Source organism: Hakea prostrata, chromosome 3, assembly GCF_041222555.1.
Source record: "Hakea prostrata isolate BN-2017 chromosome 3, UWA_Hpros_2, whole genome shotgun sequence".
NCBI lineage: Eukaryota > Viridiplantae > Streptophyta > Magnoliopsida > Proteales > Proteaceae > Hakea > Hakea prostrata.
In genome coordinates this window covers 69,323,687-69,339,867 of record NC_142602.1, presented here as the reverse complement: position 1 = coordinate 69,339,867, position 16,181 = coordinate 69,323,687, and the positions used below count along the sequence as shown (strand labels likewise).

Sequence of the window (16,181 nt, the reverse complement as noted above, 5' to 3'; positions counted from 1 at the left end):
ACGGTTTTGATTTTATGTATTCATACTGTCGGCATGTATAGAAATCGTACTGAATTGGTACCGTATCAAATTAAAAGATATAAATGTAATTTTATAATTAAAATACTTTACCTTTATGCTATCCATAATTCCATGTTTCAGTTTTTCGTTTCATCTTTCACTTCTTTTCTTAGATTTACTTGCTATGTCTCTACTAATATCAGATTCTCTTGATTGTTTGTTTGCAATTTCATTAGGATCTTAATGAACTAATAACAAAAGTGCCATGGGGTTGTTCGTACCAAAATCGTACCTCACTAGATACCATGTTTAAACCATTTTCCCGCACCGATTTAATACCAAAACCGTTTTTACAAATACCAAAACTATATTGCACGGTATGGTTTTGATTTTCAAAATTCAAAGTTGGTGCTCTACCGAAACTGTAGCGATTGATACCGTTAAAAAAAAAAAAAAGGTGTAGATTTATGTGCATGTAATCAAGTTACATTTGGTACGCTGATTCAGCATCTGGAAAGGATACAGGATAATTCCGTAAGCCCGCTCTATTGAGCTTCCGCCTTACTGCAGACGTGTTTCTGCCCTGTGCGGAAGACGTAAGAGGGTTCAGAGAACACACGAACGAGATCATGTATGGCTGCATCTGCTTTGGATGCGATCGTCATTAGTTCTACTTCGAAGTCTCTGGCATTGTTAGATCTCACCAAATTGCTACAGGAGGTAATTTTTTGCTTTCATTTCTTTATTTTCCCCCGATTTTCCCTTTCGATTTCATCTCATCCAATTTCTTAGGACCTGTCTTTCTTTTCTATCTAAATTTTTTGTTGAGATATCTGCATGTAGGATTTTTCTTGTTGCCTGATTTTGTGGTTGCGCATTCCAATACCATCGCTGCATTTTTTTAAAATTTTTTCTCCGTTTTTACGATTTTTGTTTGGAGAAACAGATAGGCTTGAAATGAAAATGCACGTCGTTGAAACTTTATTATTTTAATCAATTCAGAAATGGATGCCAAAGCTTCCTACTTGTTGGAGAAAAGGTTTTATTTTTCTCGTGGTGGGGGAGAACGAATGAATCATCACTGGGAACTTGTTAGTATTTTCTCAGTCATTGATCAATGAAATGGAAATCCTTGTATGAACATCTCTATGATGAAACGATCCACTGACACTTTCTTTTTTAGAAGAAAAAAAAAACGATTTCGGATCAAGAATCTTATTTGTTTCCAATTTTTTTTTTCTTTTCTGGATTTTAATATTTTATTGTTTTCCTGAGAGCTGACGAGGAGGTGCGTCCAAATTGTGGTATACAATGTCTAGTTCTGTTAGTTTCTCTTTCTCTTTGTATATTTGAGATTGGATTATAATCTAATGTTTATTCTGTTATGTTCTTTTGGTTTGTTCCTTTTTTTGTTTTTTTTTTTTTTGGGGGGGGGGGGGGGGGGAACCAACATTTTCACAGAATGGAGGGTATGGACATTGATCCGGTTGATGTCCCTGACACTCCCGATAGATTGGCTATCCGTAAGAATGGCAGGAGAAGTGGTGAAAAGGAAAATATTTCATCCGTAGGTGGTAAATTTAATGATTCTGAGTTACTGACTAGAGGGGCTCCCAATGGACTACGGGGCCGTGGCAACCCAATCACAGGAAATGGAAGCAACAACTTATTTTATCCTCAGCAGGAAGAACTAAGTAATCGTAATGACTTTAAGCAGAGCAGTTCACCAGTTGTTGACTCAGCTGATGTTACTTCTCCTTTCAAGGCTCATCTTTTTAGGGGGTTTGCACGCCGTAACCCCAGGATGGAGTTTCAGCCTAAACATTCAGAACATAGGTCTTCCAGTTCTTGCAGTCACGGAAGAGATAGGGCTCGACTTGGTGCTGATTGTTCTGGCATTGCTGAAGTATTAGCTCCTGATGCTGGAATTCCAGATGAAAGCAATACAAAAGTGATTGACTTGTCAAGTCCAAAAATTAATGGTAGAAGTGCAAGAAATACGATGATTAAGGGTGATGCTAACATAGATAGAGGGAAAGGCATGTGTGCTGAAATTCCTTCTCGACATTCTTCTTGCATAAATAAGAATGACTTTCTGAATTTGACTGGACGACTTGAGCAGACAGGAATACCTGAAAGGGCATGTGCCAAATTAAAGGATTCTATGGCTGAAGAGGTGAGAAGAGGTTCTATAGCAGTCAATGGTTTTTCTTCTTTACAAACTGTTGGGAATTCTTCAAGAGCACCCAGTGATGGCTGCAAAGGGAAAACAAAAATAGGTGATACAGATGTGGCTTCAAATCACATGAAGAGTTTTTCTTCAATTCGTGATTCTTCACCAAATACAAGAGAGACGATGTTGGAATCTCAGCAGCCTATAATGTTACCCAGGAGAACAGGTCAAAAAAGGCTTGTACGCAATGGGTGTATCTCTCCATTTAATATTGAAAGGGCTAAACAATTTGCTGAGAAGTATTGTAAAGGTTCTGAGCATACTAAACAGGCTGATGTTGGTGGAGGGATCAGCAGTGTGGAGACTCCATCACGTCAAATAAACACTTCCTGCCATGATTCAGAAAGCAACCACGTTGACATAGTTAAAGGGAAAAGGGTATTGAGAGATGCAAATCTGAGGGAAGAGCATGAGGTGGAAGCGATTCACTTGCTGAGTAGGTAATGAACTCCTCATCAGCATTTACAAGTATTCTTTTGCTGTATTAGTTTATTACTTTCTTTAATTGATTGCCATCTGTAAGGGCTGTGCAATAATGCTTTGTTTGACAGTGAATCTTGTGGACTGCTCTTTGTTTTGTTGATTGAGTTCTGGATGTTGAGAATTATGGAGTTTCTTTCACATGGTTTCTTCTAAGAGTTGGATTAAGATTGCGTCGCATCACATCTAAGCAGTCAATGATTTCTATTTTTGTTGGACTGAAGGAAATTGCTTCCATTGTACTTCCATTAATGTTCTCTGCCCCTTCCTTCTTTGGTCATAAATTCAGTGTAAATCTTGAACATTTCTCTGAACTGGAGTTAATTTTAAGATAGCTCTGGTCCCTGTAATTCTACCTCTCTTGATAACAGAATTGCATTTTCATTTAGTTCGTGTTTTTTCCTTATCCTTTTCGTTTGTCAATTTTGACATCCTTGTCTCCTCCTAATGCACAAGTTTCAAGATAAATTGAACAGAACCTGAAATCTTCCTTTGCATGACTGTTAAACATGCAGCAATTTTGTCATGTATTATACTATTATGTTTTTATTTTATTTCATTAGAAGTAATACTTCATCTTTCCAGTCAAGGAAATAAAACTATACATTAGACTGCCTCCTGATTGAGACTACTTAGCAGCGACAGCATTTTATGTTGAGTTGTGATGCCAATATACCATCCAACAAATCTTCTCTTGATAAGTGGAAGGGAATTTAATCTTCTTAGTGTCTCTTCTCTATCTCAATCTTTCAAGTATGCTATTCCCTGATCTCCTCATTAGCCATTAGTTCCACTGTTCGGTCCATGGGATCAGAGTTAGAGTAAAAAGGTATTAAGATTGGTTGAAGCATAAAACAAAGTCAGAGTATCTAATATGTACTGTTAGCATCAAGGTTATCAAAGCAGCAAAGCTACCAAGGTGATGGAGGGCTTCCAAGGCACTAAAGCGACAAAGCGCCAATAAAGCAATGATTAAGTGGTCAAAGGGTTCCAGTGTTAATTTTTTGATATTTGGATCAGTTACATAAAATTCCTAACATTTAAGCATGAAACATTTTGCAAACTTAATGAAAAGATGTAATGCAATCCGATTTACAAGATATCAAGCAAGACAAAATGGATCTAGGGAGACAAAAAGTAACTCAGACACCAGCTGAATAAACAAGTCAGGCATTGTGCATTCACTTCCAGTTGATAACCCAGTAAAGTAACATAAACTGAATCTCAGAGAAGAAATGCTATTTCAGAATAAAAAAGATGTGATATTAGGTTTATTGTTCGTATCCAAAGATGTGATATACTGATATTGGGTTTAACATAGAAGTATTATTTTAGAATCTCAAAGAAGAAAACAGGAGGAAAAAAAGAAGAAAAACCTTGAACGTTGTCACCTGAGAAGATTCCTATGCCGGAGGAATCGCCGAGGATAAAGAAGATTAAGGTGCTGCTGGTGCTGCAACGGCGGCAACTGTAATTAGTCCATGGTAGAAGATCTCGCTCTCAAGCGAGATCTCACCAGCTTGAAAAACCGAGATCTCGGTCGAGATATATAATTTTTTTGCGTCGACTCAGTGGCCCATTTGGTGGGTTTTAGGGTCCCAATTGGGCTGAAACTTGGTATTTAGCCTATTAAAGGCCTTTTGAATACATTGATGGCCTTGGATTTGTCAGAAAATAACCCTAAGTATGATTTCTAAGTCTACCCATAGTGTGAAACTGAAATGTTGTAGGATTAGGGAATGCAAGGTTATACAACATGTAATATATAACCTTTAATGTATATAAATGAAAAGCAAGTGTATCAAATGCATCAAATAACCTAAATGTTATCAAAATTCTACCCATATAAGTATTACAATCTCAATTTTCAAGAATAGAATAATAAAAGTTTACAACCAGTAGAAGTTTTATATAAGTCATTAAACCATAAGTTCATAAGACAAATTGAGATTGATTGAGCTTCCTTCAGATGTGTAAGAGTAGTTATAAGTGAAAATCCAGCCGAAATCTAAAAAAAAAAGCAAAAATTGAGAGTTCCAGTGAGATCCAGGGCAAGATATGGTGAGATATACTGACAAGATGTGGCGAGATCTTGAGCGAGATATCCCAACTCTCTGCTCTTGACCTCCATCTTGTCTCTCTTCTTTGAAAAAGCGAGATATCTCGCGAGATCTCCCACTGAATTAGTCACCGTAAACTATTTAAAAAAAAGGGAAGCAGAAGAAGCATCGCCTAGGAAGTGAGAACTCACCTCTAGTTTCAATTGGGTTTAGTGCTGGTAACCAAAGATCAGAGATGTGATATTGGGTTTCCTGTTGGGGCCATAGAAGTATTATTTCAGAATCTCAGAGAAGAAAACAGAAAAATTGAAAAAAAAAAAAAAAACTGGGAAGTTTGCCGGAGATAAAGAAGATAGACTGATAGAAGATGGTCATGGTGCTGCTGGTGTTGCATCGGCAGCAACTGTAACAACGTAAATTGTAAAACCCAAAAGAAAAGGGGAAAAAAGAAGAAGAAGAAGCATCGCCTGAGAAGTGAGAACTCCCCTTTGGTTTCGATTGGAGAAGTATGTCATTGGAGAGAGAGCTAGGGAAGTAGAGAACTCAGTTAACTCACCACTGCAAGGCCGGCAACCAGAAAATGAACACTAACTTGGAGGAGGAAAAAGAAAAAAAGGAAAAGAGAAAAAAAAAAATAAATAAAGAAAGGAAAAGAAAAGAAAACCAATTACTGTCGGCAACTGGAGAAGGAGAGACGATCGCTGGCATTGTAGGGAGGAGTCTTTCCGTTATGTTAGGGCGCTGTTTCGATTTCTTTCGATTCTTTCTTCAATTTTATGTTTTGTTTTTTGTTTTTAAACCCAACTTTCCCTTGATGTGTAATCTAACAATTAAATACCTTTAGATTAGAATCAAATGCGTTTATAATGTATACCACTGATTTGGTACTTTTTTTTATAAAAAGATTAAAGAAAAAGAAGCCACTAAAGCGGTGGCTGTGTGACCAAGGCGTCCAGATCGCCCGCTCGGACGCTTAAGTGACAAATGACCGCTTTATTGACTCAACGGTTGCTTTGACACGGCAGGGACCTCCTGGACGCTTTAAGCGACGCCTTGGACAACTATGGTTAGCATCACTTGGATGGTAAAGGGTTGGCGAATATTGATGGAGGGAGATTCTTTTAAGTGATTAGTTTAGATCTTCTAGCTCTATCAAAATAAAAAAAAGTGATACAGAGGATGATTTTTCCTAAAGAATTAAAGAAGAATGGATGAAGTTGAGAAGTGTATCCAAAATACAGGGTGATTTTCGAATTCCTTTAAAGGTTAAAGGAAAATTTAGAAATGCCATTTGACTGGCTATGATTATGTGTAGAATATTGGGTAGATAAGAAGCATCATATAGATAAAACTATGTAGAATGTTGGGTAGAAGCGTCATATAGATAAACCAAGTATAGGGAGATGAGGATGTTGAGATGGATGTGTGACCATGGTTCAAGTCTCCCCAAGGTTTTAGTAAAATTTTGGTTTCCTAGCAAACTGAGACAAGATGGGCTGACAAGAAGAAAAAATACCAGATCTCAGTCAAAATCATGGACCATCTTGGTTTATCTCGCATGATTCAATGAGAATGGACCATTTTGGTCCACCTTAAGTTACTTTAATACCCAGTTTTGACATGCAGATCTTGTCTTGGTTTCGCTTGGTAGATTTCAACCATTTCGACCTAAGATCCAACTTTTTGGCTTCAAATCTTTATTTCTCCCTCAAATCCCTATACTCCTTCGTCAACAAACAACTACTTTGCTGGATTGTTGGGGATTAGCCACCTTGAAGTTAGGTATGTGTATTCTTCCCAAAATTTTGATTTATGATAGTTGATGCATCAAAGCATGGTTTTTTCTTTTCAAACCAATATTTGTTTAGTTTAGGAGCATGATCTGTGAATGTATGTTGTTAATTATTTTTTTTCCCGAGTGCTAGTATTTTGTAAAATATAGTATTTATACATGATAGATGACACTGAATCTATCATATGCGAGACACGCAAAACTTGACCTACCTGTGATGGTGTCGAATTATATTTCTGTTGTTAATTATTATTTAAATTTTTTGAAAATTATCTTATATTTGCTGTAATTAACAGTTGATAAATATACCAACTATTTTCTGTTTTATACTTAAAAATAGTGGAATATTAGTAAAAGCATGTATGTAATTATTAAGTGGAGATCGCGTATTCTCTGCACAAGTTTCTTTTTGCTTATTTAGTTTATGGTTATCATGTTGTTTAACATTTCATTTGATTGTATGAAACTTTTAAAGTACCTTTGTGATAATTTACAACTTTTTGTCTTTATGGGAATGAACACATGTTTCTCTCATTTAGTAGGATATGAATGAGTACTTTCCATTGATTTATTTAATGCAAAATACCTCTTCTATTGTGTTAATTATACTTTAAATAGGTTGTATGCAAAAACCCAGGTCAAAAAACCATTAAAATAGAGCCAAAACTACCCACCAATCCTGGCAAAAGTAACCATGCTTTGGCCGAGATGGTCAATTTGGGGCTGGCCAAAACTAGCCTCGAACTGAGATTTCGAACTTTGTGTGTGACAGTAAAGTAAGGAATAACTATTTTAGAACTTAGTTGGGAGTAGATCTGATGCATGGTAAATACAAGAAAGTCATTTTGAGGTGTCATGATCATGTTCAACGTAGGCTATGGGCCTCATAATGCTGCAGTTTGGCGGAGTGGTTTAATAACAATTGAATGAACTAAAGAGCTAGGGCACGGCAATAACCCTAAGTGAAGTGGCAAAGAAAGACATGCATATTATAAGTCTCGTATATTGTATGACTTGGAATAGAGCTACTTCAGAGCAAGGATCCCTGTAGATTGATCCCATCTAATTGGGATGGTTATGTTTATTTCGTTATGACCTTCATGTACACCTGCATCTGTTGTATCCAAGGTTTGAAAATTTTGGCAGCAATCTTTCTTTTCTTCTTCTTTTTTTTTTCCTCCCTGATTTGCCCTATCATCTCGGTGGGTGTTTGGGGTCATTTTGGCCTTTTTTTCAGTGTCCAGCCTAATTTGAGGCTAATAGACACACTGGGAGTGTTATTTTTGCTTGAAACCTAACCTAAAGTGGTGTTCTTGATTTAAACATGCCTAGTTGTATGTAGGCAAAACTATAAGTCTAGAACATGAATTTCAACCAATGTTAATATGGATATGAGGTAAGAGAATACTAGGATCTTCATTAAAATGCAACAAAAAAAGACAATTAAGATTCAATACACAAGTAGTCAAATACAAGTGTAGAAGTTAATAGTCAGTAGTACACTGTTAAAACAGTTTATAACATAACAATATATGAATGAATTACAAATTACAAATTTACAATACACATTACACCTAGGAAGAACCTAATAATAGTTGTTGTGCCATGGTGGCTCCATCGTTTCAACCCTATAGGCTTGCCTCTGTGAACATGTGGACGTAGTCAGCCATGTCATCGAACCCATATGTGCTCTGTATAGTCAGACGCTACCCTTCTGTTGGTAGCATCATCCTCATAAAAAGCCAACCCATCTGAAAGTGTCATAAAAGGGAAATGACTGCTGTGAAGAAATTTCGGTAAGATTTTGGAAATTTTGCTGAAATGTCGCAAAATTTAGAACTTTTTTATTTAACTGCACAAGAACTGAGTGAGAGTATTATCTCCTGTTTATAACTTCCCTATTCTCACCTTTGCATCCCAACCTTAGGAAAAAGAATGAAAGAAAAGAAGGGGGTGGGGGTGGGGGTGGGTGGGTGTTGTTACAAATTTAAGAGGCTAGGCTTATGAGTGTTTTGTTTAATAGCTATGAAGAGTTTAACAAGAGAAGTGATAAATTTGGCTTGGAAACTTAGGACATTGTCAAATTATGGTTAGAGTTTGTATAATGAATGGGAAGGATATATCTAGACATTGAATCTGAAAGGTTAAGGTTTAAATGAAAAGATAAATTTATGACCAAAGAAATCTTTAGTTGATTAGCAACAATTCAATGTGATATTGTGTGAAACTAAAATTTCATGGACATTTTAGAAAAGGTGTTGATCTTTAAATCATCAAGTCTTTGAGTCTTTAGTTGGAGTTAGAAATAGAATTTCAATTACTAGTTTCTATTTATAAATGGTATGGTCCACGGTCCACTTCATTATCATTTGAAAAATCTGATTTTATTTTTCCACAAGTCTACTGGTGTGTCTGCATAATACTTGCGGGGCTAGAAATATAATTTTTCGGCTTGCACGCACCTTCTCTTGATCCAACCAACTTATGCTGTCATCATCCAGTGCCCAAGGAACTAGACCTTATGCAAAGCACCTTTTTCACATAAAGCTGATTTTCCCTTATGATCTGGTCACGAAGGGAACCAGCTGGAATGCAAAGCAGGTTGCCTTTGAAAAGATAACCATCATTGTTAATGTAGGGGAATTTTCTGGTCCACAGTCCACTTCATTATCATTTGAAAATTTTATTTTTGCACTAGTCCACTGGTGTGTCTGCAATACTTGCGGAGCTAGAAATATAATTTCGATTACTAGTTTCTATTTAGTAGATAGTATGGTCCAATTGATTATCAACTGAAAAAAAGAAAAAAATTCAATTTGGATTTTACGCAAGTCTACGGGTATGTCTGCATAATACTTGCGTGAACATTTTATTCTGAAATCGGTACATCTTATGTAAATGGCTAGATAGCCACTGTTCAGAGGGTAGATAACAATAGGACTTGTATTTTTTTGAGACAGTAAGAATGAGCTCCTTGGAAGCTTCTTTTATGTGAAATTAAGAGACAAATAAATGTAGCCTTAGATTGGTAGGACCAACCAAAGGCCAAGTTTTCCAAGATCTTAATAGAACAAGCTTCGAGTTTCAGACTTGTGGTCGGGATTTAAAATTCCGATAGGTTAGAAGATTCTTAATTTTGAGGGTTTTAGGATTAGGTAATGGACCGATAGTTCAAGTGTGGGAGTTTATTACTTGAACAAGGAATTCTGTCCTGTTTGGGGTCAATTGTGATGGGTTGTTGGGTTCCTGCAGCTGTTAGAGAAGATTTAGGATCCAAGGTCAAAGGGGTTAGGCTTTGGTTTAGGATTAGGTTAGGTGATTAGGCTGAAATTGGAAAGTCGTTGCTCAGTTGAAGAGGATTTTAGGACTTGTCCTAGAATTTTGGGGGGGGGGGTTGAGTGAAACTCGGAGTCCTCATCAAAGGGGTTTGAGTGTCAATGGGGCTTGCCACTATGATCATATCTAGTACCCAGAGGTGTAAAGGTGTTGGGTGAAATCTACCCTAATTCTAATGGCTCGTTTGAAAGTTATAGGGGCTGCAACTTTGGGTTAAATGGACGCTTCTTGCTTTGAAGGTCTTAAAAGAAAAGGAAGTGGTGGAAGAAAGGTCCTGGACCTTGGGAAGGGGAAGGGAGGAAGGGGGCGAGGATGGTGGTATCCTGCCTAGGTCCTAGACCTGCTTAGTATTTCAATTGGACACTCCAGCAGCTTTTGTGATGTAGGACAGCCCTAGGAACTAGGGTATTCTACAGGAGGGCAGGATCACTAGCTAAGTATGACACGAGGAAGGGTATGGGGATTGGAATTGCACAACACAAACTATGCTAGCAAGATATCTTCAACAAAATACTAACCAGCAATCAATAATATAAATAAAGTGCACACAATATAAAGACTAAGGGAAATACAATTCGGATGTCAAGAATAAAGGAATGACTCAGATAGGTAAGGAGACTAGGGGTATTATATTCAAAATAACAAAATTCACAGGAAGTTATAATGATTAATCTTCCATTCAGTAGATATTAAAATATTACATCCCAATGTATGAAGTCTAATCCCAACCCAACTAACACTAACGACAATCCAAGCGCCAAAAGAAATTGAAATAACAAAGCTTGCAATAATGTAACAGCAGCCTAAGTAATAACAAGCAGCAATGTAGAGCAACAGAAAAGGAATACCAGGCAGAAAATGGTACTGCCATAAAGGTTACCATGGAGAGAAAATAAGAAGGCAGGGGAACAAAAGTAATCAGCAGAAAAGGGTTGCTGCCATAGAGGTGCGGGGGAACAAAGGAGAAGATAATAATAAATAAAAAAAGAACAGAGGAGATTGCGGAAAATATTTCTGCAGTAGGACTATTGACAAAGAGAGAAGAGGAGTGAAGAAAAAAGGAGAAGGTGAATGCAGAAACTGAGGGCAGAAAAATTGTCTGCTCTAGGTGTTATGTTTGGGGAGACGTCGAAATAAGAGAGAAGAAGGACAAAACTAACGACAGAAGGATGGGACTGCTGTGAGATGTTCGGAGAGAAAAAAAAAAATATTGGACAAAGAGAACAAGATTTTTGGAGGAAAAAACAGCAAAGGAGAAGAAAAGAAGCACTTACCATTTACCAATGGGGTTGAGGAGAGGAACTTCTGTCAGAAAGAGAGATGGCTGCAGTCGTGTTCTGAGTTTCTTCTTTTGTGATTCTTTTCCAATGTCGATCTGTTGGTGCTGGTTAGTAAAAATAAAGAATATCTTTCCTAAAATGACCCTCTGAATAAAAAGGAAAAATTGTCCCAACTGAATAAAAGAAAAATTTCCTATTCTACCCTTACAATAAAATAAAATCCCAGAAATCCTAGACATGACTTGGGTAACAAAAAAAGTGTGGAATGGACCATGGTCCTAAGGTTCCAGGTGACCCTTTACTAGTAAATTTCTTTGTATGCCTCGCTGAACCAAGCTGAAAGGTTCCGAAATGGTCACCTCTGTCCCTAGTAGTAGTCAGTGATGGGTGGAAATGTGATTACCCCATCATTTTGTGAATGGTAGCAGGTCCCACACCTGATGGGGGTTTCCAGCCTAGTTCCGAGACCTGCTTGGTAACCAAAGATGAGCACTTTCCTGCAGTCTTCTTGGGGTGAAGAGGTCCCTGACCTGCGGATCTTCAGTTCGATGGAGCAAACTTCTGATTAAACTTACTCTTGACTGTTTTACTTTTCCCTCACTGGGGATATAAATGGAAGTCTCTTGACTTAAAAATGAAATAGGAAAGTACAAAAAGTCCTAATAGAACTTGGAGTTCCTAATAAAAGTAGTACTTAATTTTGATCATGGAGGTCCACTAAATAGCCTAGGAATAAAATGAATCATAATGAGAAGACCCACTTATCCTTTCAACATAAATTGGACCCAGATTACATTAATTAGGGCACCTGCACCTAGCCTGGCTGGAATTTAAAGCCTTGAAAAAGGAAAAAAACAAGGTATCTGGAATCTATTACTTCTGATCTGCTGCAGGTTCTTGGACCTGCATCCCATGTTTGGGCATCTGGATGGACATTTGTCTAATTATGTTACTCCACAGTACCCATGTCTTAGTGATTTATGTAAAGCATGTAATTTGATGGGTGTAATGCATTTTTAAGAACTTCTAGACTGCTTAAGCTGTTTTCTGAAGTTTGAAAACTTTCAGCTTATAATTTGATGGGTCACCAGTTTTGGAGACCTGGTGGTTGGAGAAGCACCTATAGTCATTCCAAAATGTGCCATCTTTGCCACCATTTGATGAGGTTGTTTGCCTTTCCAGAAATGATCAGAGACTTGTCTACCAAACAGGAAATGGGGATCAAGCGGGTGTTGAAACTACTGATCGACAATTCCTTCAGTGTAATTCTAATTCACATTTAGTGCAATCTTCTCCTGTTCTGCCTGAGTCATCAGACAGAGTAAAGGGACAGCATTGTGGAGCTAGCAAGCCAGTGAAAAGGCAGAAGAAGCAGGGGTCAACTCGTAATAATGTTGGTGAATGCTCTACTTCATCTCCTGTTGACTCAGGCATTGCTCATGTTTTGTCATGTGGGGAAACGTTTAATGCTAGATCAACCAGAAGAAGAAATCCTAACTGCCAGGGCAACTCAAGTTCAGTTATAGTGATTGATGAATTGTCACCTGAAACAAGAAGTGGGAACACTGTAGGTCTCAGTCAATTGGTCAATAATGGATTAGAAACTAGAGCTAGACAAATGGAAGCTGATGAGATAATGGCTCGTCAACTGCAAGCAGAATTCTATTCGGAGATGCCAGGAGCTGCTGGAGAGGTTTGTTCTCCCATATTTAGTGATCACGTTCTCTGTGAAACTGTTGATCTGTGCTTACTTTATATGCCTACTGGATGCTTGATTTATTTGATCTGCCTATCAACAGTTGGATGCACAAATTGCCCGGGCACTGCAGGAGGAGGATTCCCAGCATTTTCCTCATCATGGGAATCTACATGCACCACATCCTGTAAGCCTTCACCCATGAAATGACAGTGCCTAATATATCTTCTGCTAAGTATTGTTTTCTAATCATATTGTTGTTGTAGTCATCACCATTATCCACCTTTATTATTATAACCAAAGTTTCTTTGCACGGCCTTGTTTATAGAGGCTTCTCTAAATGACCCTGTCTTTCAGCCAGAGAGTTGCTGATCTTGATGATTCAACCATTGGATAATTAGAGCCCCCCCTGGTTAGTTTACTTGTCAGAATTTGTGGCTGTCAAACATATGGGAATCATCTGGTTGGTTTTCTGTTATGCATTTTAAGGTGTTAAATCATATGCTGAAAAGCAGTGGAGAATGATGTGGTCATTCCAACTACCAGATAGATAAATGACCATTGGAGTTGGCCTACTATTCCCTGTGCAAAATCACTTGTTTGATATGCTGTATAACGACTCTTCTCCCAAGCCATCCAAATCCTGATTGAGATTTACATGTTGTCATTGATATGCTGTGTAGTTCTTTTGGGCTAAATCCTGCTAAATGACTCGTTGGTGATGTAACCCAGGGCCTGGTTTAGATCTCCCAGGATGCTCTTTGATAAGAACCCACACTAATTACGGTTAAGGTAGGTTTGGCTACGGTTAGGGAAGGGCCTTCACTTGCTGCCTTTGAAAGTTCAGGTCTTATTCTAATGGTTCTGGGGGCATGGGAAAGGTCTGAATTAGGTTTCAGGCATCTGAAGTTTGAAGTTGCAGAAATTTTGAAAATTTCTGTTATTCAGAATTTTGCCCAAAAAACAGGGGACCAAATGGCGAGAGGGGCTCACAAGGACTGGACAGGTTGGGGAAGGGAGTAGTAGGGTTGCAGGAAGGTGGGGAGGTCTGAAACAGCAAAGGGGGAGGGTTCAAGCGCCCGTGGGTGTATGGGGGTGATGTTTCTGCAATGTGCAGAACGGGGGAGGGGCAGGGGTGCCTTGCAGGTGATGGAGAGGGTGAGGGAAAGGCTGTGAGCTAGCTGGAACTGAAGGGGAAGTGAGAGAGGGAAGATGTGATGGGGTGGGGGTGATCTTCAACTTACTTGGGCTGCTGTGATTTGCGTGTGCACTACTGTGGAAGTTGGATGATTGCTGGAATTTGCTGAATTATAGAATTGAACTTGAGAATTACTCTCCAGCCCAGGCCGCAAAGGTTTTCCTTCCCCATGGCTCAAACCTCTTATTTACTCAAGTAATCCAACCTATTGTATTCAGGACTAAATAGGCTATTTATAGCCATATTTGAAGACACTTGGACTCAACTTGAGACTCCCTAACTGATAAGAATCCAACTACTGACCTAACTCTTTAACTTGGACTCTAATTAATTAAAACTTGAATTCTAGGTGGGTTCCTTTATAGATTAGGTTCTCACCTCATTACAAGGACTCTTTAATAAAAACAACTCTTAATCAAAACAAACTCCTAAAAGATAAGAACCATCTTTGATAAGGAACCTTATCTTATCCAAAAATTAGGAATTAAAATGGACTGTTACTCTTAAACTACTGACTTAAATGAAAAACTAAAAATAGATCCCTAACCCTTGGATTGATGGGATTCTTCTTAGACCCATATTAAGCCCTAAAAAGAGAAAAAGGTGTTGGGGGGGGGGGGGTCAAGGAAAATGACCAAAATAATCTTGAGGGGGATTTGACCAGTTTTGGATTGGCTTCTTTGGGTCTGAATTTTGGGCTCAATAATGGGGCCCAACCCTGGTTCATCAGTTGGCAATGTAGACAATATATCCACAAATTTGAGATCTAGTTGACCTGCCCCACGGCATTTTTTTTTGGGTCATTCAAGGAAGGCTTTCTAAATGTACTGTGTAAGAAGCATTTCCCTTTATTTATTTATTTATTTACTTTTAGATTAGAAGATTTTTGTATTATCCTGCTTCTATGGATTAACTTGATTCTTGTTTCATGCAGAGAGCGCCTTCCGTGTCCCGTATGTATAGACAATACCCATCTAGACCTTTCCGAAACCGTTCAGCTCGTACAACAAATCGTGCACAACCTCCCAGGCCCACAAGAAATGGGAGCTCTCGTGCTCGCTCTCGTATTCTGTCATCTGGAGGAAGGAGTCTACAGTTTCCCTCAGATATGGATTTTGAGACGGTATTGATTTTTGCCACTAGAATATTGAGAATTGCATTCACATTGTCAGTTAGCATATTGAGGTGGTATATGCAGGCAGAATGGAATCTAGCAATCTACCTATATATTCTTTAAGCCCAAGTATTCTGGGACCCTGGGAAACCCCTAAAACTTTATTAATAGAAACTAACAAAAATACAGGGGGGGTGATGTAAACCCAGTTTTAGAGTTGGGGGTAGTTGTGGAATTTCCCTAAAACTAAGGGCTGCCCAGGAATTCCAGCGAAGAGGAAGGTTATTCTAGAAAGCTTAGGGTGTTTTATAGCCCGCAAAACCCTGCTGTAATGTTAACTCAGATCTGAATATTTAACAAAAATCAGAAAACTAGGGCTTCGGGGTTTTCAGATAGGGTTGGAGAAGGGCTGAACTGGCTGTCCCTGATGTTCAGACCTTGTTTCGATGCTTCTGGAACATAAGGAAGGGCCTGACTGGAAGTTGTTTTACATTCAGAAGCTTAAACTTGGGTTGTAGAAATTCAGAGGAAGAAGATGAAGTGCCGGGATTCTAAAAGAGCTAGGGTTTGAGGGTTTAGATGAATTTGACAGTAGGGACGGGGTTAAGAGTGAATTGTGATCCAAGTGGGGGGGGGGGGGGTGGGGGGAAGGCAAGGCAAGGCAAGGGGTTGATTAGAGGTTTAACAGGGGAGGGGGCAGCTGTTGCTGCAGGGGAGAAGAAGCCAAGAGGGGAGGGGAAGATGGGGGAGGGCCTGGGAGGTGTCACAGGATTTAGAAGGGAAATAGGGGAGTCGTAGGGGGGGGGGAGAGGTGCAGAAGCAAAGGGAATGGGGTTTCCTGGGAGCACAGAACAGGGGAGGGGCTGAAGATGAAGGTCAGGGGTAGGGGAGGCTTATGGGTGAGAGAGGAGGCAGGGGAAGGCCGGGTGGGGGCTGCTGTACTTGTGTGCTTGCTGTAACTTGAAGAAGAAGCACTTGATTGCTTGAGGGTT

General features: G+C 38.8%; 1 protein-coding gene across 1 annotated transcript in view; it reads left to right on the top strand.

The window, feature by feature from the left end:
* The first annotated feature begins 538 nt into the window (after nucleotides 1-538).
* Nucleotides 539-16,181, top strand: part of LOC149022900 (uncharacterized) — a 37,572-nt gene continuing 21,929 nt past the window's right edge. The window contains exons 1-5 of the mRNA XM_089150784.1: nucleotides 539-720; nucleotides 1,462-2,673; nucleotides 12,364-12,874; nucleotides 12,981-13,064; nucleotides 15,010-15,198. Of these exons, the coding sequence (XP_089006910.1) occupies nucleotides 1,463-2,673; nucleotides 12,364-12,874; nucleotides 12,981-13,064; nucleotides 15,010-15,198 (1,995 nt within the window). The 5' untranslated portion in view covers nucleotides 539-720; nucleotide 1,462. The remainder of the gene's footprint in view (nucleotides 721-1,461; nucleotides 2,674-12,363; nucleotides 12,875-12,980; nucleotides 13,065-15,009; nucleotides 15,199-16,181) is intronic.